This window comes from Ahaetulla prasina, chromosome 2, assembly GCF_028640845.1.
Source record: "Ahaetulla prasina isolate Xishuangbanna chromosome 2, ASM2864084v1, whole genome shotgun sequence".
Classification (NCBI taxonomy): Eukaryota; Metazoa; Chordata; class Lepidosauria; order Squamata; family Colubridae; genus Ahaetulla; species Ahaetulla prasina.
Genome location: NC_080540.1, coordinates 128,460,553 through 128,486,521, shown reverse-complemented (window position 1 = coordinate 128,486,521; position 25,969 = coordinate 128,460,553). Strand labels below are relative to the sequence as shown.

The window sequence follows — 25,969 nt, the reverse complement described above, 5'->3', positions numbered from 1 at the left end:
GGGCGGAGTTCCCGGCTAGGCTGAGTCAGCTGAAAGGCGAGCAAGTCGGCTTAGGGAAGACGAGCGAAGGGCGAGAAGAAATGGAGCCGTTGGGGGTGGGGGAGAAAAGGAGGAAGAAAGCTCAAGGAGCAGCCGCGAGGGAAGAAAGGGGGCGGCCGGGTCCCCGCCTCGAAACAGCCTGGCTGCCTGATCCCCCCAAAAGGAGACTGGCAGGTGGGACGGAAGGCGCCGAGAAGAAACCGTCCCCAGCGGGAGGAAAAAAGGTGAAGAAAAGGAGGGAGCGGGAGTTGTCTTGGGGGCGTTTTATTTATTTATATTTTATTTATCACATTTGTATGTCGTAGAGTCGCTTGGGGGCGGTTTTTAGATTTATTTACAGCCCTGCAGCTCGCAGATCCGGCCAGCTCGTCTTCACGCTCAATTTCTGCCCCTGGAGAAGTGGGGAATGAATGGTAGAAGAAGTGATGATGAGTACCGTAGTTTCTGTTGGTTGAAGGGAAAGGAGGAATGGAAGAGGAGACGAGAAAAAGCCGAAAGAGAGAGAGAGAGAGAGAGAGAGAACTTGGAAGTGCTAGAAGCAAAAGGAGCACAATGGGAAAAACCTGGTTAGAGACTTGGAGGTATGTATCATTTATTTTCTCTGTACAATCCAGGCAGCTCGTTGCATTATTCTGCACTAATGAAGAATTTGACGTGCTGAATAAACGTAATATTCGCTATTAACTTTTTTGGATAGGGATCGCTGCCAATGTAGGTCAGGGGAAGGATGCCTGGAGCCTCTAGATGTTTTGGCCTCAAGTTTCCATAAATCCTAACTAGAGTATTGCATAATTTTGAAAATTGTTACCCAAAATATCTGGAGGGCATCAGATTGTTACCACAGTTTTAGATTTATACACCACAAGGAGTCAAGGGAAATTGGCACAAGGAGTAGCTTGGAAATGAAGGAGGTGAAAAGTCAATAAGATCATTGTGGAAAGCAATGGTTCTTGCCAAAAGAAATAATAGTGGTAAGAGAGTGAAGTCTGATTTTTACAGAATTAAAGAGCATCATAAAGTAGTTGTGCTACTCCCAGAAAATGAAAAAAAGTAAAGAAAAAGAAGACTTTTAGTTAAGTGATATTTAACATTTGGTTCTTCATTTTTGTAAAAAGTAAATCACACTGTGTGACTGTACCAATTACATTGCAATAATATTTTGTTTAAACATAATATGGGGTTAAATTCATAAGCCACGTGATGGCATATACATGATTTGCATGCACAATATGTACAATCACATGCAAGAAAATTATACTTACGTAGTTGGAGAATAGCCATGTTAATCTATAGACAAACATATAATAGTCAAAAACACTCTATTAAAAGACGTAAGCTTCCATAAGCTTAGTGTGTGAAAATAGTTGGTGTCTGTAGAGTTCTTAGTGAATAAGATGGTTAAACTGTTTTTATAAATAATGATATATACTTAACATTGACATCCAGTGTAATGATTATACATTTTCAATAAATATAGATGAAACAAAAATATAGTACACGTAGCAGGAATTGAGGGTAATTTTCAAGTAATTCACATTCATATTTAGAAAATCTCATGTATTCTCTACTGTGATACCATTCTCAAGTCTCTAAATATACATTGTAGAAGAAATAGAGGATTTCACATTGCTAGGCTACATGAAGTTCAGAAAATTATTTGGTTAATGTTTTAACTTATATTCAATATTTATTGCAGTATGTTATAACAGTTGCCATCACAACATGGGTACCATGTATAATCTATATAGGTTTTCAATAGCTTGGCAGCAGATTTGTTCCTGTAATTTAGAACTGTTGCTTGCCATAATTTAGAACCGGAATGGGCAAATCATTTTCCCAAGGTGTCATGTGAGAAACTGGAATTGTTATGGAGGGTTGACGTTCCCCGTCCCCCTACTACAGCTCCCGCCAGTGCTGCAAACTGGACAGGGACAGTCTAAGGGCCAGATGTAGCCTACAGGCCATAAAATGCCTAGGTCTGGTTTAAAATATGGGCCTAGGGAATAACTGATATAACTTAATATCAAGACTCAATAATTTTTTCCTGACTGGGCTACAAATGTGATTCTCTCTTTCATTTCCATCTGGCCTCATTGTATATCTCATTAGTGGAACTTGCTGCAAAATGAAAAATCCATTATTCCAATTATGAATAATTATTTAAAAATTTATCTACATTTTCTCCTTTAAAACACTATAACCAGCGCAAATTCGGAAAGTTATAGGAGCAAAATACTTTCACCTCACCCTCAAATTTGGAATTTTTGAAAAGATATGTTTCCACAAAAAATTCAGGCAATCCTTATTTTTAAAATTCTTCTCTTGGAAAACATACTTGCTCCATCTTGTGGTCATTTGTTTTCTTACCAGAAATATTTCAACCTTCTAGTGCTGGTTATTTCAAATTATGAGCTGAAATCATTCATGTTTACAGAATTCTGTATTACAAGTATTCTGTATCTCTACAGGATAATCAGCTATATGGATGAGGAATACTTCTCATCCTGTAGAGATACGGAATACTTTCTGTGCTAAAGGGATGTGATGTAATCGTTGTAATTGTTAATGGATGAACTTGCTGTCTCAATTAGTCATTATTATTTTCCTGTATTATTGTGTATTTAAATTCTAGAGTTATCTCAAATAGTACTCCCAAAGTTTTTATAAAAATACCCCTAACAAACATACAAGTAATTAGTAAGGAAATAGTAATGGGAGAGGTCAGAATTTTTAATTGTGTTCTGTGAAAATTAAGAAGAGTAAGGCAAGCAGTCTGGTGAGATTCTTGTAACATAGGTGATAAACAACAAAGTTACAACCTGAGTTGGAGTTCAACCTGGGTTATAGTATTGAGACGGGATTGGTTGTGTTTGTGGATCAGAGTGAGGTGGTAAATTCATCCTTGATCTCATAGGTCTCTCAATGGCTTTTAATAGCATCAGTTATGGTGTCTTTCTGGACTTGCCTAAGGGATTAGAAGCAAGTAATTGTTTTGTGCTTCTTCTAGTGCTGGTTCCATTTTGACCTGGGAGAGGGTCTAATCCTATGCTTGTTCTAGTTGGGTGCCTCAGGGCTTGGTTCTCTTTCCACTCCTATTTAATATTTGTATGAAATTGCTGGATGAGGTCATCCATTGGCACCATTGGGAGTGAGATATCAGTATGCCGATGATACTGTCAAGCGTAAACAATCAGCTCCACACACACAGGTCCAATTTACTACTTTATTGCTCAAGCTTATTCACAGAAATCTTTTCAAACTAACAGTCTGCACCTGGGTAAAACTAGGTAAGGTTCAATGGCATTCAAGGAAGGCTGAACTTTATCTTCTTGTGACTAAGTAGAGACTAATTCCCACTTGATTTCCCTCCCTGGTTCTGCCAGTCTCTCTCCAACAGATACTGGATTATTATCACTATCCTTGATTAGATAAATAAATGCTGTTGAGTGCTTGCCCAGTGGCTATATGAGGCTGGATGAGGAAGAACAGGCTGCCACTCTCCCCAAGACCCAGTGGATTGGGGCCTTCTCCTGATTCTATAGATTTTTCATCTTTTAATATTCAGTAAGATAGCAATCCACTGAATCCCACACAATTTGGGATTCTTCCTAGACTTAGGCTTCCTGTTTGAATAGCTAGTGGCTGCAGAGGGGAGGAACAAATTCATTTTGTGTGCCACTCTAACATTCCTGAATTGTGAGGCCTTGGTTACATTTGCTCATCCCTTAGTCACTTCCTGATTGAATCACTGTAATGTGCTCCATATGGGACTATCCTTAAAAATACTTAGATGCTTCATCTGGTCTAGAACCTAGTGGTGTGTGCAATTTTGGGTGCACCAAGGTTTGCCTGGGTTACATTGTTGTTAAATGAGCTGCACTGGCTCCAATTACGCTTACAGTTACAACTTAAATCTTACAGTTTAATATCTTTAAGTCTTGCATGGCACAGGGCCAAATTGCTTGCAGGACTACCTATCTCTGAGACTTCTGCCTATCAACCAGTTCCAACAGGGCAAGTACCTGTCTATGAAATAGTGTCATCTTGTGGGTCCAAGGAGTTAAGCCTTCTCTGTCTCAGTGCCTGCCCCAGGGAACAATCCCCCACCGGATCCAGAGGTGCTCTTCCAAAAGGCTGTGAAGACTTTGCTTTTCCCCAAAGATATGGCCAGGATGTTAGATGAATCCAGTGTAAGTGTGGTTTGTCTGGGTGAGTTTATAAGGCCTTTGTAATTGTGCTGCGATTCTTTTAAATTCTGATTAGAGTGGAGAACATTAATTTATAGAAGTTATGTTTTTCTCATTAATTGTTATTAGCCATTCAGAATTCATATGTGAAAAGGTAAATTTTCTAAATAAACAAATGTCATAATCCATAACAGCATGGTATCATTCAGCTTTATACCATCAATAAATTGATAAATCTAGATAGAATTCTTCTTTTGTGAGACAAATTGTAGTTTTTTTTTGTTTAGTCATTATGAATAAAAAAGATTTTTAAAAAGGAAATTAATATTATATTGTCACACCATTATAAATTTAAACCACGTCTTCCCACCCTTTCTCCAGGTTTCTTTTAGAAAATATAAAAGGAAGCTTTTATTGATTTCCTCTATCCCATTTTCTCAAATTCTAAGAACCATATATTTGTTAAATAACAAATTGTGGTTTGCTGAGTAACTTTTGAAATTTTAGGAACTTTATTGGTGTCCTCACAAAATAACTTCAGGCCAGTCAGGTAAACAATCGTTTTAACTAAAGCAAGATTGATGAAGTTGCTGCTTCCCATATAAAGTTACTCTTTCTACAGATGGTCACATTTTCAAATCAAGCAATGATCCACTGTTTTTATTTTCCAGGAGAACCTAGGGGAAATTTGCAATATATCATTTTCCCATTTCTTTTTTTTAAATTAAGATATCTTTAAAATGTGAGGTTGAGCAAGGAGCTTGGTGGGTTCTTGGTGGGTCTAAGCAATCAGTCTGGATAAGAAAGCCTTGTTACTGTTTTGCCGTAGTATAAGAATCAGGTGCTTCTTTCAGTGAGGATGTATGAACAAGAACAATAGCAACAATATCTGTCAACAGATGACACAACAGTGATTGGTCTCATTCGAGACAATGACGAATCCGCATATAGACGAGAGGTCGAACGACTAGCCTTGTGGTGCAACCAAAACAATCTGGAACTGAACACACTCAAAACCGTAGAAATGGTGGTAGACTTTAGGAGAAACCCTTCCATACTTCCACCTCTCACAATACTTGACAACACAGTATCAACAGTAGAAACCTTCAAATTTCTGGGTTCTATCATATCGCAAGATCTCAAATGGACAGCTAACATCAAAAACATCATTAAAAAAGGACAACAAAGAATGTTCTTTCTGCGCCAACTCAGTAAGCTCAAACTGCCCAAGGAGCTGCTGATCCAATTCTACAGAGGAATTATTGAGTCTGTCATTTGCACCTCTATAACTGTCTGGTTCGGTTCTGCAACCCAACAAGAAAAACACAGACTTCAGAGGATAATTAGAACTGCAGAAAAAATAATTGCTACCAACCTGCCTTCCATTGAGGACCTGTATACTGCACGAATCAAGAAGAGGGCCGTGAAAATATTTGCAGATCCCTCGCATCCTGGACATAAACTGTTTCAACTCCTACCCTCAAAACGACGCTATAGAGCACTGCACACCAGAACAAGTAGACACAAAAACAGTTTTTCCCGAAGGCCATCACTCTGCTAAACAAATAATTCCATCAACACTGTCAGACTATTTACTGAATATGCACTACTATTAATCGTTTCATAGTTCCCATCACCAATCTCTTTCCACTTATGACTGTATGACTGTAACTTTGTTGCTGGCAATCCTTATGATTTATATTGATATATTGACCATCATTTGTGTTGTAAATGTTGTACCTTGATGAACGTATCTTTTCTTTTATGTACACTGAGAGCATATGCACCAAGACAAATTCCTTGTGTGTCCAATCACACTTGGCCAATAAAATTCTATTTAAAAAAACACACTTTAATGGATTGCTAGAAAAATGGCAAAACTGAAAGATAGAGTATGAATCTGTCCTTTGAATAACTCCTTTCGCTACCACAACTGAGCATCGTAGACTGTGAATAGAAACTTTGTAGTTCTGTGAGGCTGCCTCTCAAGTGGATTAACATCAGAAAGGAATTAGACAAAGTTGAAAATCTTTCCAATACCATACCAGCAACCTCTTGGCTAGTCCCGTTATGAAAGAAAGGTGTTCCTTGCTTGGAGGCTTTTATATGAGAAAAATGGATCATTTTGAGAATGGGTCAATTTGAAAATGAGATTGGATCCATAGGATTTGATTTATGTATTCCTCTTTCATTTGGCACATCAGATTAATCAAAGGTCTCATCTAACGACTGAGAAGGCAAGTGATTGAGAAGGCTGAAGGTAGTAGTGATGTGGTCTGTATGATACGATGATGCAGAAGATACAGCAATGAAAGGTTGATAAACCAGGGAATGAAAAGAAAAGGTTAGGGAGTGTCAGGCTATCCCCAGGGTTTTTTTGCTCTCTCCCAGATGGAGTTTTCTTGGTTGCCATGTTAGCATCTCCATCACGTCTTAATGTGTTGAAGCTAAATGCCAAATCAATAACTAAAGACTTCATGGTTTGATTCTGGATGAAGTGGCAAGCATTTTTAAGGTGCAGAAAAGAATATAAAACAGGTTTCTTTAACTTGGCTGAAAAGTTTTAAACTATTTGTATCTCTGGGCTTTGCATCTCCTGATATTCTGTTAATATGTAAAGAGATTTAGGAAAAGTAAATACGTAAGATCTGACTATGTTAATAGCCTATAAAGTACTATAGTAATTTAGTGGTATCTCTCTTTGCTTTCTCACTGATCTGCTTTAGAAAATTGGAATGCTTTTAGAGAGTGGTCCTGCAGCATTGCAGTTGTTGTGTCATTTCATATTTAAATTATATTTCTTCTAAGAAAAATTGGAATTAACGTTGGGAAGAAATATTGAAGTTATGGAGATATAACCTCCATACTTGCATATTTTATCAATTATTAAGGTCTTTCTTCTCCGCCCCCCACAGTGATTGAAGCAGCAGTTGCAAAATAAAAGCCTCCTTAGGCCCTCCCCCTTCAATTTTCTTTTCAGTTTGATGTCCTTTTCCCAATAGATGGCGCTCTTAGATAATTTAATATAACACTAAATAAAAGCTATGAGAATTATTTTCATCACTCAGTTCTCTTGTTTAAAAGGTAAAGAGGGTCATACATGACAGAGGCAATACAGTAATATTAAACAAAATACAATTTAGTGAGAAAGAATTGAATTTTCTATTTGGGAGATGGTTCATGGGTCTCTTCAAGGAATTTACCAATTCCTTTTCAATAGTAATGTGGAACTAATTCAGTTATTTTAGTCACCTGTCCTATGGAGCCAGTTTAGAAGTCTTCATCATGGGCCAGATTACATTGTTACCTTCAGCATTGTTTCATTTATATAGCTGTGTTATGGCTTGATTCTTGTGATATTAATATTTTTCTTTAGGACTACAATCTACACTGTTCTGTAAAATAAATATAGTTCCCTCCTTTTGGATTTTCTCTGTTTTTCATTTTTGTTTGTTTGGTATATTTTTGTCCTTGAACGTTAGCAGAGCTTCATGTAATCCTTTTGGGTTTCTGGGTGTGCACATGCTTTCAAGTCAGTTTTGATGCCTGACAATTGCCTGGACAGGTTCGTGCAGTTTTCTGGGCAAGATTGGACATGGTTTGCCATTGCCTTCTGTCTAGGACTGAATGAGTGACTGGTCCAAGGTCCTATAAACTTAGTTGAAATATAAATAAAACATCATCTAATATTTGTTTCATTTCATGAGAAACCCATCCAATTTATGCTAGTTTGAAAAAGTTATCCACCCCCCCCCCAGTTCAATTAATTTAACCAAAGGCACAATGAATTACATTAGTTATGAATGCTTCATTAATCAGGGGTGGTTTGAATCTGACATATATATCTCACAAACTTTGTTTCTCTTTAATATAGTGGAGTGTGTGTGTGTCCCATAGACTCTAATAGCACATCATGTGTTGGTCAGAAATTTATGAGAATCTCTTGTTAAAAGCTATTAATTCTCATCAGTCTGGAAGAGATTAGAAAATCTTTTCAAAGTCCCACATTTAGAGTTATAGTCTAAAACAGAAAATATTTTGGGCAGTATGAGCCCTCTTAAATTTACATACAGATACTTCAATCCATACATGGAGTGCAAGGCAGAAGACAGGAACTAAAAACAATTAGGTAAAAGCAAATATTACTACAAGATACTATGTTCAAGTTGAAATTTGACCCAGGGGGAAAACTTAAAATTTACAAAAAAAATTGTGGTTGGCAATATTTTGAAACTCCAGCAGTGCTGTGATTCAGTACCATTTGTTTGTTTGCTATGAGCCTGTTTTTACCTCTCTGCAGTCTCATAAATATTTCTAAATATTATTAGAAAAAGTATAAAATGTTTCTAGTATTCTATCTTTCAAAGAAAACTGACTGGGGAAGGTTCTCTGGTACTTTCTATCATGAGAATAGCTTGAATCTATATCTAAATCCAGAGGATCTTTTATAAGGAATTAATCTGATATTTTTCCAGAGACTCTCCCCCTATGTTATTGTTGCTATGAAAACAGTGAATCCTCCCCAAATCTAAGTGCTTGCTTTATAAGACATGGGCATACAAACTGTAATGCATTGTCAAAGGATTATGTAATGCTTACTCTACAAATCTAATTATGCCAACTCTGCTATGTTTTATTATTGCTACTTCATATAGGAAGACAGACTACTGCATTTTAAAATTTTCCAGGTAACACTCACATATGTGTATATGTGTATACCACATATTTGGACCATTTTGAGAGTGAGTTATCATACAGCAACAATTTGTGCATGTGTTGTGTGCCTTTGTGTGCTCTAACTACACTCTTATGTGCCAGATTATGATAAATTGTTCATGTCCCTTTTTAATTACCTGCCCCTTCCTGTGTTAAAGTAGGTAAACTGGGATTAATATTTAACTTTTCAGAGGCCACCCCCTGCTCAAATACTCACTTCCCTGCCTACTCTACACATCCCAGGTATATTGGATGTTAGATCAATTGGATGTTAGATCAATCAGTTATTGATTGAATTAAATAATTAATTGTATCCTGCCTTTAATATTTTTACAAATAACTCAAGGCAGTGAACATATCTAACATGCCTTCCTCTATCTATTTTCCCTACAACAACCCTGTGATGAGGGTTGGGCTGAGAGAGAGAATGACTATCCCAAAGTCACCAGTTTCATGGGTAAGGCAGGAACTCATGGTCTCCTGCTTTCTAGCGTGGTTAACCTCTAGATCAAACTGGCTCTCAAATCTTATTCAGATTATTCATATTTTATTCAAATTATGATTAAAAAATCTTAAGGTTCTGATAATAGTTGGGTTGTACGCCTTTTCAGATCTTCATATTAAATTAAAACCCAAATGGCATAGGACTAAGTTATTTGTTGGACTGCCTAGCTCCAGTTAAATCATCCCATGCCACACACTCTTCTAGGTTAAACATGCTCCAGGTCCCTTCTCTGTACCAGACAGTGTCACCTAGGAATCAAACTTGATCTTTGATAGCTCCACTGTTATTGAATGATATTCCCACCACAATTACTCCTGGCGGGAGTTACTGCGGACCGAGCCAAGCCGTCGCAGTCCAGCCGAACGGTGAAAGCGACATGCCGAGCGCCGCCCGCTTTCACCGCTCGCTGACTGGGACCGCTTGCTCGGGTCCGCAGTAACTCCGCCAGGCTGTGCCGCGAAGAAACCATTTAAAAGCCCGCCAGGGCTTTCTTCTCCTCCGTGCTTCAGAAGTTGGGCTTTTAAATGGTTTCTTCGCGCACAGCCTGGCGGGAGTTACTGCGGACCCGAGCCAAGCCGGTCGCAGTCCAGCCGAACGGTGAAAGCGACATGCCGAGCGCCGCCCGCCACCGCTCGCTGGACTGGGACCGCTTGCTCGGGTCCGCAGTAACTCCGCCAGGCTGTGCCGCCAAGAAACCATTTAAAAGCCCCGCCAGGGCTTTCTTTCTTCTCCCTCCGTGCTTCAGAAGTTGGGCTTTTAAATGGTTTCTTCGCGGCACAGCCTGGCGGGAGTTACTGCGGACCCGAGCCAAGCCGGTCGCAGTCCAGCCGAACGGTGAAAGCGGAGCGGCGCTCGGCATGTCGCTTTCACCGCTCGCTGACTGGGACCGGCTTGGCTCGGGTCCCCGCGGCGGGGCGGGGGAGCCGACTTTGGCCCTTTAGCAAGGAGGAAGGTGGGAGGGAAGCGGAGCTGCCGGCTGTGGCGCTCCGCTCGGGGCCGCCGCCGCCGCCGCCTGGGAGAGGGAGGGGGGGGCCTTCACGCGCGGAGAGGGTGGGGATGGGGGTTGAGGCGTGCAAGAGGAGCGAGCGTGGAGGAAGAGGAGGAGGCGACGGCCCCGCCGACAGCGCTTTAAGATCAGCCACGCTCCGAAGAGGAAAGGGAGCGAGTGGGTGGGTGGCTGGGACGAGACCCCCACCACAAACACACACACAGCCGGTCGGACGGCGCGGTTCCTTTCTCTGCTCTCTCTCGCTCTGCGTCAAGGCGCTGGAAGGGGGCGGAGAGCGCGAAACAGCAGCAGGAGCAGCCGGCGCTCGCCTTCGCTTCCTCCTCCTCCTCCTTTCGTGGCGGGCTGCTTCCAAGTCTGGAAATCTGTTTTGGGAAGTGGTGGTGCAGCGCGGCAGTTCAGCCCTGTCGGCCGGGGGAAGGAGGCGGTGGATCGGATTCTCGCGCCACACCGAAGTCGGCTGGAAAGCTTGCTGCTTCTTCTTCTTTTTTGCTTCTCTCCCCCCCCCACCCCTCTTTTCGGCTCTCTTGCAACGTTGCTGCAGCTCCTCGGCTCCTTTTCCCGGCGCCCCAGAAGGCTCGAGCCTCTGCTGCCGATTGAATACTAAAATAAAATAAAAGCGGAGAAGACGGGGCCGCCGCTTTTGGTGTCCGCGTCCCTGTCGCCGCCCGGCAGGACGCGTTTAAAAAAAAGGGGCGGGGGAGTTGAAAAGAGGCTGCCTCTTCGGGTTACCTCAACATCCATTCCAGAGCCGCTAAAAGAGCGGCTGCTTGGCCCGCCCTGGTTGGGGAACGGCACAAAAAGGGTCCCTGGTGACCCAGAATTCATCCTAGCCCCATTGACTGGCCCTTTGACTCGATAGGATTTAGCTGACGGGATTGTTAAACAGCGCAGACCTTTCTTCTGGGGAGAGAAGTCACTCTAATAAATATTGGGAGGTGTTTTCAAGGAAACATAGGGGTCCACCTTCTGCCCACAAGAAATGTAGGGAAATGTTTTTCGTTCAAATAAATATTCATGTTATTTTACTTGGCTCTATCTTTATTTTTTACATTGACCAGTAGCTGCCTCATTTCCCACCCTCGGCTTATACTCGAGTCAATAGTTTTTCCCAGTTTTTTGTGGTAAAATTAGGTGCCTCGGCTTATATTCGGGTCGGCTTATACTCGAGTATATACGGTAATCTGATATTTTTCCAGAGACTCTCCCCCTATGTTATTGTTGCTATGAAAACAGTGAATCCTCCCCAAATCTAAGTGCTTGCTTTATAAGACATGGGCATACAAACTGTAATGCATTGTCAAAGGATTATGTAATGCTTACTCTACAAATCTAATTATGCCAACTCTGCTATGTTTTATTATTGCTACTTCATATAGGAAGACAGACTACTGCATTTTAAAATTTTCCAGGTAACACTCACATATGTGTATATGTGTATACCACATATTTGGACCATTTTGAGAGTGAGTTATCATACAGCAACAATTTGTGCATGTGTTGTGTGCCTTTATGTGCTCTAACTACACTCTTATGTGCCAGATTATGATAAATTGTTCATGTCCCTTTTTAATTACCTGCCCCTTCCTGTGTTAAAGTAGGTAAACTGGGATTAATATTTAACTTTTCAGAGGCCACCCCCTGCTCAAATACTCACTTCCCTGCCTACTCTACACATCCCAGGTATATTGGATGTTAGATCAATTGGATGTTAGATCAATCAGTTATTGATTGAATTAAATAATTAATTGTATCCTGCCTTTAATATTTTTACAAATAACTCAAGGCAGTGAACATATCTAACATGCCTTCCTCTATCTATTTTCCCTACAACAACCCTGTGATGAGGGTTGGGCTGAGAGAGAGAATGACTATCCCAAAGTCACCAGTTTCATGGGTAAGGCAGGAACTCATGGTCTCCTGCTTTCTAGCGTGGTTAACCTCTAGATCAAACTGGCTCTCAAATCTTATTCAGATTATTCATATTTTATTCAAATTATGATTAAAAAATCTTAAGGTTCTGATAATAGTTGGGTTGTACGCCTTTTCAGATCTTCATATTAAATTAAAACCCAAATGGCATAGGACTAAGTTATTTGTTGGACTGCCTAGCTCCAGTTAAATCATCCCATGCCACACACTCTTCTAGGTTAAACATGCTCCAGGTCCCTTCTCTGTACCAGACAGTGTCACCTAGGAATCAAACTTGATCTTTGATAGCTCCACTGTTATTGAATGATATTCCCACCACAATTACTCCAAGATTCAGTTAGCATGGCCTTTCTAGCCTGGCCTTTCTTCACAAAATATTAAAACCAGGTTTTCTCTCTAAATGTTTGAGCTAGGATATAAGTTTTAAGAACCACATGGCATGGTTGGGTTTTTGGCCAGATGCCAGTCTGTTTTTGTTTTTGTTTATTATTTTTAATGTTTTCTTAACTGCCTGGAGTCATTCTGGCAAGTGAATGACCATATAAATTGGTAAAAAAAAAAGATATTTTTTTAAAAAAATACCCTTGTACCCAGCAAACTAGGAACAGAGCTTTTTTGTGTACCTATGTCTCCCTCTTGGAGCAATACCCCAATTGCTTAAAATTTATTGATTTGAAATTTGTCAGAATTTATGTAATTCTTCTTGCCATTCTAAATGGTAAAAGATGTTTACAAATGAAAATAGCTAAAAAAGTTTCAGAGTTTCTCCTAGTCAATCCCTTTTAATTTTAATCTGTATTTTTAGATTTATTTATAAAATATGTTAACCACTGTAATGGTACATTCAAAGTCTGAAAGAGATTCCATTCTGGACACTTGGACATTTCTCTCTTTATCACTTAAAAGAATACTTTTTTGCCAGCACGCACAGGCAATAAAATTCCTGCGTTGGTATGCTGGGTGATAAAATGGAAAGTGGCAGTGAAAACAAACCAGTTTTTGAGCTTTTTTGCAATGTAGTCCTTTTCCCCCCCTAATTAATCTGATTAAAAACTTCCACAAGAATCATGGTTTTAGGTGTAATCACCTGTCAAGCATTCAGCCAGAATATAACTAAACTAATCGTAACTGTTGTAATAAGAACATTGTGTTGACCAGTGATTTCTTTCTGTAGCTATTATATTCTAAGTACCTCTAGTATTTGTTTTTGACAATTTGTCAATTGTCATTATTGTATCATGGGCTAGTAGTGTTGATCTTTAGGGTTGTATTCCCATTCAAATATCTCCAAATGTTAAATCCCTTAGGTTGAAATCCCATATTTGTAAGCAAATACTCTGTTATATTGTGGGAGTATATTGGGCTTCAGAGCCCCTGAGTTTCCTATTTCTAGTATGTACAGTATCTTGTAGACCCATGCATGATACACATTAAGATTAAAATATTACAGAGAACTAGTCTGATATTTCACAAATTTTACACACTGGGATATTATTTTGAATCAGTGACAGCATGATAAGACATGGTATGATAAGACATTTACGGTTTTCTAGTATATCCTTGCCAAAAGAACATTAAAAATAATTGATGATAAAATATTATGGAATATTTAATACAGCCTTCAATTTTGAGTTAATAGTTTTCGAAATGTGCTTAAATGCACATTTTCCACAAGGCAAACCTATGAGTTTTAGAATTACCGTAGGATTTGTTAAGTCACCTCTAATTTTAATTCTGAAATGATAGATCTTGTGATCCCTGTTGAATTCATACAACTCAAACTTTAAGGTCTTTGTAATAGGAAACATGGTTGTTTTGGGTGGAAAAGCCTATTTAATGAAGAAAAATCTCACTGTCTAATGTGATGGTCTCTGATCCTTGAAACATCATTCCAAGGACCATAGCATGTGTAGAGTTGCTCTAATATAAGAGGAATAGTACAGCTCTTGCTCCTTTCTACCCAAGTCTTCCTGTTTTTGAAGTTGAAAGTCTCTGATCATGAAAACCATACTGTATGTGGATAGGGCAGAGCAATGAAGGCTGAGGAGTCTACCACAATGGGAAGGATTGTTGTTGTTTTACTAAAGGAGGAATGTCAGGAGAGACAGAATGTAGCTTCTTCAGCCAGTAGGGCTTCTAGACAGACAGCTCTGGTTTTATTCCTGGGATCTGTTGGAGCCACTCTTGCGGCTTAGGAGTCACAGCTTCTACCCCTGAGAGCACCTTGGCTTTTACTATCCACATCCTCTCGAGTTTCTCCTTCAGCCCCTGATACATCTCCAAGTTCTCATAGCAATAGCAGTTAGATTTATATAGCATCCATAGTGTTTTTCAGCACTTTCTGGGTGGTTCACAATGTCAGCATATTGCCCCCAACGATCTGGGTCCTTATGTTACCGACCTCAAAAGGATGGAAGGCTGGGTCAACCTTAAGCCCCACCAGGATCAAACTCCAGGCTATGGGCAGAGTTTGCCTGCAATACTTACTCCTTCTTCCTGATATTGCTGTCACTTGTCACTGCTGTATCTATCACCACCACTCCTTGTCTACCACCACGATGTCTGGTTGATTGGCTAGCACCTGCTTGTCTGTCTGATCTGGAAGTTGCACAAGATCTTCTGTGAGATCTTCCATCTGGACTTAAGAGGATCCAGCCCACATTCTGTGCAGATATTCCTATATACAATGCAGGCTGGTTGCATTAGTTGTGCCATTCAGAAGATGCCAATAGAGCACTCAAAAACCTGACTATCATGACACGCGCTCGCATGCACACACACCATGAAGTGGTTTCCCATGGTCTCCATTCTCACGCTAATCTTAGCGCTACTTTTCTTGCTGCTTGTTTATATTTTGTGTATGTATCACAGATAACTGAATATATTAAAGACATATGAGTACAATTTCATACGCCAAGAAAAATATTTAGAAGAGATGTTATTAACCTATTTGTTAATGTGATAATAATGAACAATTCAGTTGGTGCAATTAATGGATCAAAGGCAATTCCAGGAAAGCAATTATATTTACAGTAATATTGATTGAGTACATTCACTTTCAAGCAGGATGTCCTTTGAGAATGAATAGTTCCAGGAAGAGTGTATGCAATGTGCTTTTGTTCCACCAGTACTCTGCCAATGTGCCCTGCTTAACTATTCACCTGTGGCTTGTAAGATGCCCTTTGTATTTAGTAATAAGCTAAAACACTTTATCCCTTGGGAGAAAATCATGCCAAGAAAGTAAAGCCTCCTTCAGTCTTTTTGTTGACATGTCACCTTAAAGCTCTTTTGCAATTCTGTGTCTCCTGAGGGTTTAAAATGTTTTAAGAAAATCATCACGTGCTACTAAAAAAAACAAAGCTGGAGTTCCCTAAGTCTCTGGAAAATAAAAGCTGGGACCCCTTTAACATTTACTGCAGTCTTCTTTGTCCTTCTTTCTAGCAGCAATTCTGCCGAGTGTCATTCTGGAGAAGTTAATAGACTAGTAAAAGAAAACTCAACACACAGGTAAGAAAGACACTGCAATTCAATTTAATTTGATGAAGTTGATTTCCAAGGTCAAGAAAAGTTTTATTCAGAAGTTAATTTGAACTGTTTCTCCTATAGCAGATAGTATCTGTTCATTACAAAATATTAAATTGTAATATGTTAAGTAATCAGATCATCTGAGCAGAAAAGTATAATAATATGAAGGTAAGATTCATTCCTCATTACTATCCCTTGCTTATATTACAAACCTAGAAAATATTACTTTGTATTTCTGTCCTGGTATTTTGCATATTTTAATTGTAACATCAATCTGTTAAAAATTAAATATCATTCTTTTTGCATAGCACTTGCATGTAACCACACAATAATTTTTTGTAGTTGGACATTCAGTATACAAGAAAATTCAAGTTATTGTGAGAGAAGCTTGATAGTTAACTGCAGGGAATTAAATCTTAAAATCCTAAGATTCCAAGGATTTAGAATTATTTAGAATTTAGAGAATAAGTTCTGTTGAAAAAAGGGTACTTTTAAGAAAATGAATTCAGGATTGGAGTATGATTTAAATAACTTCAAATGATTTATTGTCAGGTTAACTTATATAAATTAATATATATTAGATAAGCCTAAAGCGAAAAGTAGATAAGAATTTAAACAATAGTTTTTCTAGACCAGACAAGTAATGTCACAGACAACCTATTTTCTGGTCCAAGATAATTTGTTTCCCACAGTTTTGCAACTAACAAAAAGAATTTTCTGTACCAATTGATATAGTAAAATTACATGTCTTTAAACAGTGATTAATAAATAAATCATACTGAATCATTGCTTTCTGCTTTGGAGAAAATAAAATGAATTCTTTTCTGGAAACCAAATTGTGATCTACCATCAGAAATATCCTTGCGTTTCCCAATAAAACAAAATTACTAATTCTACACAACTACAATTTACAGTTAAATTTTTCAGAGGTGGAATTTCATCTTAGAATTTACCAATGTCAACAGATGCAAAAAATCTCTGGAAAATGATTATTAGTGAGAAAGGCCTATTTATATGACGTTTCACATGTTGAATTCAAAAATAATTATATAAAAATTAAGGCATAGCCTGAACAAATCCCTTATTTTTGGACAGAAAAAAAATATTTAGGCCCATTGGTTAGGGGTTATGCTACCCTGTAATATGTAATGTTGCAGCAGTGCTTCTATTTTTGTTTCTTCTTATAAATGTTGCATAGTAAAGCATGTAGCACTTTTTTTTTTTTACTTTGCTGGGTCACGGCAGAGAGGCTGCATAGTAATTAACCTCCAGAGATATGATGAGTAGATCCTACTATAGATCAGTAAGCTGGGTAAGAATTTCACTGACCTAGTTGTACAAACATTCAGCGTAGAAGACAATCCACTCAGATTGCTTATAAATTATTGCTAAATTTAAATCCTTTAAATTGTTAGTTTTGGAAATTCTAAAAGTTTAGAAATACTGTTATCAATAGTAAAATAAATTCACACTGAAGTGACTGAACCTTTGTGTTTGAAGTTTTAGAAAAATGCTTAAATCTGCTACCCAGATTGTGAAAAAATATTTTGTGGAAGTTAAAAGGATGTATATTATATAAATACAGTCTGCCCGTCTACTGTGTTCTGTTGCAGGCCACAAATATAGCAGCTTTGAGAAACATGGAGAAGCTGAATTTTATGTGTGCCATCCTCTACTTCAAATTATTTCACAGATCAGAAAGTAGACAGATCATGAAATGTACAATAAGCTGCATGTATTGTAGGGGAAATCTTACTCAAACCCAGATCAAGCAGGCTTAGATATTATTGTAGCAGGTTTGATGCCAACCGTATCTCTGCTGCTAGTTCTTCTTGAGCACCCTTGTAGATTCTATACTGAAACATAGAGCCATGCACGTAAATAATAGAAATAAAATTGCAAGGGCCAAGAATTAGTTCCTAGATGTTTGGTTGGGATGAGGCCACTTAAGAAATCCACTTAATGATCACTTTTCAGGTTTAATTGCTAGCTTTGTAATGGATTTACTAGTTTCCCTCACCTGTTTTGTCCTTCAGTTCCTTTTCATACCAGAAACCACATTCAGAAACAGCATAGCTAGAAACAGTATTTAGACTAGAGCAGGGATGTCCAAACATGGCCCCTTGAAGAGTGGTGGACTTCAACTCCCAGAATTCCCCAGCCAGAAACTTGCTGTTATTTATAGCTCATGCTGGCTGGGGAATTCTGGGAGCTGAAGTCCACCCCTCTTCAAGGGGCCAAGTTTGGACACCCCTGGACTAGAGCATACACATGCATATTGCATGCCCTGTTCTCACCGTGTTAAGCTGTAGTCATAAAGCCCCATCCAAATCAGTTTTATATGGATATTCACATGGATTAAATAGCACAAATCTTTGTACTTACAGTAATCTGTTATGTTGGTAATTGAATGATACAGCCCACTTTTTCTGACATGGTATTGCATTTATGAATATTTTGCTTGTTTTTTTCTTTGGTTCTCATGAACTAGAGCTAGCCTATATCTAGTAGATCCTATATCAGCTAAACAAGTATCAGTAACAGCATAAGTGTAAGGATTTCGGTATTCTCTTTTTTTCTACATCTCTAATTTTGCTTCTGATGGTTATTCACAAGGTTTAGATTTTGCTATGCATATCCATATTTGTGCAAAAGTCCATGAAGGAATTTGAACTGGGTGAATATCACTTTAAAGCTGCAGCCCAAAATCTAATAGCTTTGGCCTAAAATAGACTCATTGTCTGGAATGATTACCTAAAATGGACAATATGAATACATCAAAACCCAAAGTCTGGTTTGGCTATTGCATTTTTGTAGATTTAATAGTTCCTCAGACATCTGTTCAAACTACACAGACCATCCGACATGGAAAATATAGATGCATATATGTAAATATATGCTGGTTTATCTATGATTAGAAATTTAATTGTTCAGAAGATATTCAGAAAATATTTGTAAAAGAAAATAAAACAGCTATCTAAAAAAATAAGGCTAGTGATACATATTTTTAAAAGCTCCTTTTAAGATAGTGTTTAGTTCCACGGCATTATAAGAAAGCATGACTAAATGTTTGGATTATTCTAGTGAAGAGGCAAAATTAACTTGTTCAGAAGTAGCTAATAGTTTGGTCTTAAACCTCCTTTCCTGCAAGTACACCAGGAGTTAAAAGATCAACTTGGAACAAGAACCTATAATTCACACACACTCTATGCTTCACTATGTAATTGAAGGCACATAGCATGCCTGATGATTCATCCATCAATAACAAATATAGCAGCTTTGAGAAAAATGGAAAAGCTGAATTTTATGTGTGCCATCCTCTACTTCAAGTTACCTATGTACAATAGGCTGCATGTATTGTAAGATAAATCTTACTTACTCTTACTCAATCTTACTTAGGAGTCTCATTAGAATAATTATGTTTCTCTGGTTTCTGTGTGTGTGTGTGTGTGAGAGAGAGAGAGAGAGAGAGAGGTGGGGGGAGAGAGAGAGGCTGTGTCTTACTTGTGGTTGAAGGAAACTCAGCACAAGAGTGCTTCAAAATATCTGATTTACAAATTATGAAGAGCCACAAAGGGTGGCTCAGTATCCCATACTGGTTTTTATCCCCCATCTGCCTTAGGCTGTGCCTTAGCATTTGAATGTTTGATACACTTTGCTTTTGTGAGCTGTACAGGAATAAAGAACTTGATAGACATTCTGCTTCTGAATGGGTATGACAGCAAGGATCAGAAGCTAGTGGTCATGCCAGTTTCTTAACAACAAAACATTGCAATCTCTGCAGGTCTTCTCATCTGCTGACCAACTGTGCTGGAGGCAACGGCTGAATTAAACAGCTATCCCAAAAGGAGGAGGAGAAACATTTACAGAGGAGGCAGAAATACATAGAAGATGTCTGTGATCAGTGCTTTGCCATTTTCCAAATCCTTTTATCTTAGATCTTCACAAAACTGCCTTAGAAGCCAGCGTCGACACACTCTTCCTGCAAGCGAATTCCGGTGTCTCACACCTGAAGATGCCATTGGAGTATTTGAAATTGAGAGAGAAGGTAAAATCTATTTCTTGTGTTTAATCTTACGACAGATATCTTCATGATATGGAAGAACTATACTGTATTAATGGGCTTTTGAATAAGATAGTTACACACTGGTGTGTGAGTGAGTGTGATATGAAGAAAAGTACAGAAACAATAGTATGATATAGTATCGTAAGCTGCAGCCAGTGCAATTAAAAAGCAGAATTTCATCTTTCTTGCACTTTTTCTCCAAATACATCTATCAAGCATGGCATGCTATTGTTATCTCCCATGTTCCCAAATGCTGAGAAGTCAAAGCAAACTAGCTAGTAGGAAGACGAAACAGTACACAGTATGTCTAAATTCAAAAAGAGAACTGGTTTAGTGTATTGATGAAAGGCACCAGAGCAGAAACTCTGAGATTATGAGTTCTAGTTCTATGTTAAAGAAAGAAACTAGCTGGGTGACTTTGGGCCAATCTCTCTCAGCTCTAGGAAACAAGCAATGACAACCTGCTTCTGAAAATGCTGCCAAGAAAATGGCAATGGGCTCATCCAGGAGTCAACAGATGTGAAAGCTCCCCTCCCCCCAAAAAACAAATAAAGGAAAAATATAATAAGTAGGAATTATTAGGGAAAAAATACCACTCTAAAGATTAATTGGAAGTATTAGAAAAGCCAAGGTTTGGAAAAACTTAGTGACAGTAAAATATTGTATATTCAGATTTTCATCAGAATTTCCACCATAATATATTGATAGTTAAATTAACAGTGCACCTATAAAAACTGCATCATGCCTTATATATATTTTATTTGATACAGTTAAATAATATTGTATTCAAAAAGATAATCGAACTGTTCATTTTCTAAGAAGTAAGCAGAAACTGATCAGAACAGCATCTTCCTCAACTACAAGTTGCAATTGGGTCATTTCCCCAGTTCTAATCTTTGCAGATGGCAACAGCTCTATAATCCATCTATGTTCCATATTTTACCAAACACCCCCCATTTGTATTTCCTAGAGACAGACCGGTAGACACATGTATGATGAAACTGATTTTTTCATAGATAGTCTGGGATTTTCAACTAAACCTGAACATTAGTGTGATTTAGACTATGCCCCAGCATACATGTGGTGCACATTTGCATTTGAAATATAATTTCAGGAATAGTAATTAGGCTAAAGATTAACTCAGTTCCCAAAAATGTATTACTTTATGCATTTGAATGCTTATCTGTTAGCTCTGCCTGTAACTGAATCCTGGCATACAGTAGTTGATAAAAGAAAACACATTGCAGTGAAAGGCATCAGTTAAATCCCCTCATAGAAAAACCTTGTAATAAGAAGAAACCAGACTAGATTATTGAAATCTCAGTTTACAAGACTCAGGAGTTTGTCAGAGTCATCCTGTCACCTAATTTCATTTTTTTCTTGGGCAGGGCCAATATTTTCCTAGTTTTCTGGAAGTTAAGTCTTACTGTAATCAGCAGGACAAAATTCAACATCATTTTCTTCTTTCCTCAAGCCTTTATTTCAGTGTCAGAAGATTGCCCCCTCCACCTGGATGAAATTCGCCATTTTCTTAACCTATGTCCTGAGTTGTCACTTGGCTTATTTGAAGAAGGCCAACTAGTTGCTTTCATTATTGGCTCCCTCTGGGACCAGGAAAGACTCAGCCAGGTAAGCCAAATATGTCTTTGTTATTTTATATGGGAGAAGATGAATGAGAACGGAATCTGAACCCAATTTTTAAAAAGAAATCATTCAGCATCTCTTATTACCAACAAGGGAGATAATAGATATGTAGGTAGATGAATGCACTTACAAATATGTACGCAGCCATTTGTGCACTTAGAAAATAGAAGAGAATAGAGTTTTTTTATTGGCCAAGTGTGATTGGACACACAAGGACACACATTGGTGCATATGCTCTTAGTGTACATAAAAGAAAAGATAAATTCATCAAGAATCATAAGGTACAACACTTAATGATAGAGGAAACAATATCAGTATAAATCGTAAGGATACAAGCAACAAGGTTACAGTCATACAGTCATAAGTGGAAGGAGATGGGTGGTGGGAACGATGAGAAGATTAATAGTAGTGCAGACTTAGTAAATAGTTTGACAGTGTTGAGGGAATTATTTGTTTAGCAGAGTGATGACATTGGGGAGAAAACTGTTTTTGTGTCTAGTTCTGGTGTGCAGTGCTCTATAGCGGCGTTTTGAGGGTAGGAGTTGAAAGAGTTTGTCCAGGATGCGAGCGGTCTGTAAATATTTTCACAGCCCTCTTTTTGACTCGTGCAGTACACAGGTCCTCCATGGAAGGCAGGTTGTTAGCAGTTTTTTTTTCTGGAGTTCTAATTATCCTCTAAAGTCTGTGTCTTGTTGGGTTGCAGAACCAAACCAGACAGCTACAGAGGTGCAAATATGCTTCTATTTATATAAAATTGCATTTTTGCAAACTTCCAGACACTATTTTGTTGTTAAATAAGGAGAAACACTTCAGATAATCTGAAGAGCGGTATTTCACACTTTTGCACCTATGAGCAAACTGCTGAACGACTTGTTCCTTGCATGCCTCCCATTCCAAAATGTATATTAATGGACATACACTATGACGCTGAAAGATGGCTGTGTTTTCATAAAATTGCAACACAATAATCACATTAGACTAGACTACATTTAGTTAGAAATCAAATCAAAATAGCTTTACAGAATTTTGACATAATTTGAAATTATCCAACATGGGCTATAGGAGAATAGGTTTGTTGAAATGCAGTAGACTTTGTTTCATTAGGGCCAGCTTCCGGACAATTTTTTCTGGGCACAAAAATGTAAGCAGGTTCAAGCTTGATTAGTACTTGGGTAGAATCAGGGACTCCCAGAGCTGTAGACAAAACTGAGACATTGAAGTAAACAATAGCCAACTACATTTCTATTGTTGTCAAGGAAATCACATGGATGTGTGTAAGACATCACAAGATATCTAGCTCATCTACAATGAAGCTTTAATTTATTCAATAAGTTTATGGAAACTAAGCAAGATAGATTGAGAATGCAAAAATCCAGGTCTGAAATTACTGGATTCCTTGAATTCATAGCTCATCTCTGCAAAAGTTAAAAACAAAAAAAGTTTGAATAAATAAATTGTATGATTCTCACTGAGAGACTAATGACCCAAGGATCTGGTAAGGCAAATATTTTGAGATGAATATAGTTGTTAACAGGAGATTCAAAAACTAATCTCTAAAAAGCTGTTTCTTCTGTCTTCTCTCATGGCAGGATGCACTGACTCTACACAAGCCCGATGGTACCATAGTCCACATACATGTTCTGGCAGTACATTGCACTTTCCGCCAGCAAGGCAAAGGATCTATCTTGATGTGGCGCTACCTACAGTACCTATGCTCTCTGCCCTATGTGCGTCGAGCCACACTGATGTGTGAGGACTTTCTCATTCCCTTTTATACTAAGTGTGGTTTTAAAGTGCTAGGCCCCTGTGAGATCACTATTGGTTCATTAAATTTCATTGAGATGAACTGCGCTATTCGGGCTCATGCATTTATGCGCAGAAATAGTGGCTGTTGAGATATTTCCCCTTCTTGTTAATTTCCAACTATCTGGTTAGAAAACAAAATAATATCTGCTGTGATTCTCAGTCCTTCAGATGGAGCTGAAGTCTGATGAATCCAGGAAGTGCTGAAAGGCAAGACCTTGGTTGTCCATGAGTATAAGAGCCTTCTGATTCAGCAGTATCGAGCGAGTAAACCTACTCAGTCTGAAAAGGAAGTAGTGATAGATAGAAACTCTTTGAAAGTTTCGCCATCTTTACTATATGATGCTTAAGAGATCTACAGGTGATAATGCATTGTAAGTTGTTACAGTCATTCAATTGTAGGATAAGAAGAATGTAAAGATTACAAGCAAGGCTGCCTTTAAAAATTATAGCTAAGACCCTATGACTTCTCTCTTGTGTCTTGCACTGGTGAAGTTCTCACATGTGGGTAAAGCTGTAATGAACTTTAGCATGTTGTTGTTTAGTTTGATGTGACAACTAGACCACTTTGCATTGAGCAAACCATGTGGAAAAAAAGTGTTAGGTGAGCACTGTGTGAACATAATGACTGTAAAATAGAATAAGGAATAATGCAGTAATTTATTTTCTCAAATTTAAACCATGAAGGCAGCAAAACATGATAGCTGTTTGCAATTCTAACTACTAAGATTTGGTAGTAACAGTTATGAGTATTGCAGAGTCATAAATTATGCATTTTGTCATTCATGTTTCATTCATTAATAACAGCTCTATTTACAAGGAGTTTTGAATTCATAAAATTGGTTACTTTCAGTTTCATAGTCTTCAAGTAACTAAGTGTATTTATACAAAACTTACTGTAAGTTACTGCTCTTTGTTCACTGGAGATCATTTTATACCTTGTTATACTGGTATGTAAAGGTATGTAACTTCATGTTTTATAAATATATGCTGCCTTAGCGATAAAGCCATGACAGACTTCCTTCTGAGCAGAATTCCTATAAATACTTCATCATTTAATTGTGTCTTAATGCATATGATGTACAGTGAATTCTACCCAAGATCCCCTTGACACAGGATGGAAGAAAAATAGATGTACAGTGTGTTTTTATTTGTCTTTGTATATATAGAATAGAATAGAATAGAATTTTTATTGGCCAAGTATGATTGGACACACAAGGAAGTCTTGGTGCATATGCTGTCAGTATACATATGTATGTCATTGTTCAGTCCTATCAGTTGTGAGTAAAGGGACATATTTGTGTCTATAAATTTTTCATTTAGAGCCAGATCATTATCTATTTGCCCACCATCCTGTTGATTTTAGAAAACTAGTAATAACTTTTTATCTGTAAAAATGAGTTTGATAACAAGCCTGAACTTCAGAGATTAGGCGGTGGAGTAAAACAAGGGCCAATCTGTTAACCAATCTATTCAGCAGGAATGCTACTAATTTGCATGATACAGGTAGTCCTCCACTTCAGGCTGTTCATATAGCAATGGTTTAAAGTTAAGGTGGCTTTGGGAAAAGTGACTTACAACCTGCACTTGCACTTAACAGCAGTTAACACTACCTTGGTGATTCCTTTAATAATCACTGTAAAAATTGTCTGATTCTGACTCAATTTACAATGAAAATTCCAGTCCCAAATGTGCTTGTAAGTTGAGGGCTACCTGTATAAGTCATAGTACATGATTGCCACTACATGATAGAAAACTACTTGGGAAAAATATTCTTTTTCAATGTAACACAAGTTAATCAGTCAGAGGTTTGCAAAATATTTTGAATTTCAGGGAGCGGCATGTTTCCACAGTTGAAATGGCCATATTTTGAATATAGGTCAGAATGCTTTGTACTATTGTTTGAATTTAAATTTTTTAACAATAATGAGATGTAAACGTGGGCATTTTCTGATATAATCTGGTTTACTTAACTACAATTGCAGTAGAAATAAAAGCTGAGCAAAGGAGGAAGTTAGGCAGTCTGCCTTCCTTATCAACAGAGAAGACACCTGTTTATTTGCTTTTATTAGTGTGGGACAGGGAAAAGGCTCCTTACTAAGGCAGTATAAGCCTATCTATTAAAAGTAGGCACTGCTAAATTCAATGAGATTAGCTCCAAGGAAGCTGTTTAGCATTTCAAATTTATAACCCATTGTGTGTAATCAATGACTATAAAGTAGTTGCACATTTTAATTCATTACTTGGTCAGCCTTGTGCATAGGAAAATGTTAAAGTTCTTACCACTGAATAAACATTATTGCGTGTGCCATTTACCACTTGTCAAGTCAGCAATAAATGTATTTTTTTCCTAACATGTTCTTGGTCTTTTTTCCCTCTTCCTATACCATGATGTAATCAATCAGACAATGACACTTACTGGGAAGTTATTTTATACAATACAGCCAGGTTGAGATTATGATTGGAGGTGATGGCAAAGGATGAATTAACTTCCATCACTTGGTCATTCCACAGGTACACAATACAGATAATGAACAAGATTCCAA

At 38.1% G+C, this 25,969-nt stretch overlaps 1 protein-coding gene across 4 annotated transcripts; it reads left to right on the top strand.

The window, feature by feature from the left end:
- The first annotated feature begins 16 nt into the window (after positions 1 to 16).
- Positions 17 to 25,754, top strand: AANAT (aralkylamine N-acetyltransferase). Of its 4 annotated transcripts, none has more exons than XM_058168930.1 (5): positions 17 to 263; positions 15,830 to 15,892; positions 19,695 to 19,958; positions 21,451 to 21,605; positions 23,210 to 25,754. In XM_058168930.1, exons 3-5 carry the CDS (start codon positions 19,802 to 19,804, stop codon positions 23,513 to 23,515), a joined length of 618 nt encoding a protein of 205 aa, XP_058024913.1. In that variant the 5' UTR covers positions 17 to 263; positions 15,830 to 15,892; positions 19,695 to 19,801; the 3' UTR covers positions 23,516 to 25,754. The 4 variants fall into 4 exon arrangements, 3 of the variants coding, with proteins under 3 accessions (XP_058024913.1, XP_058024912.1, XP_058024914.1); XM_058168929.1 differs by having other exon boundaries at positions 17 to 620; XM_058168931.1 differs by lacking the exon at positions 17 to 263 and having other exon boundaries at positions 12,072 to 15,892.
- Positions 25,755 to 25,969: the final 215 nt, after the last annotated feature.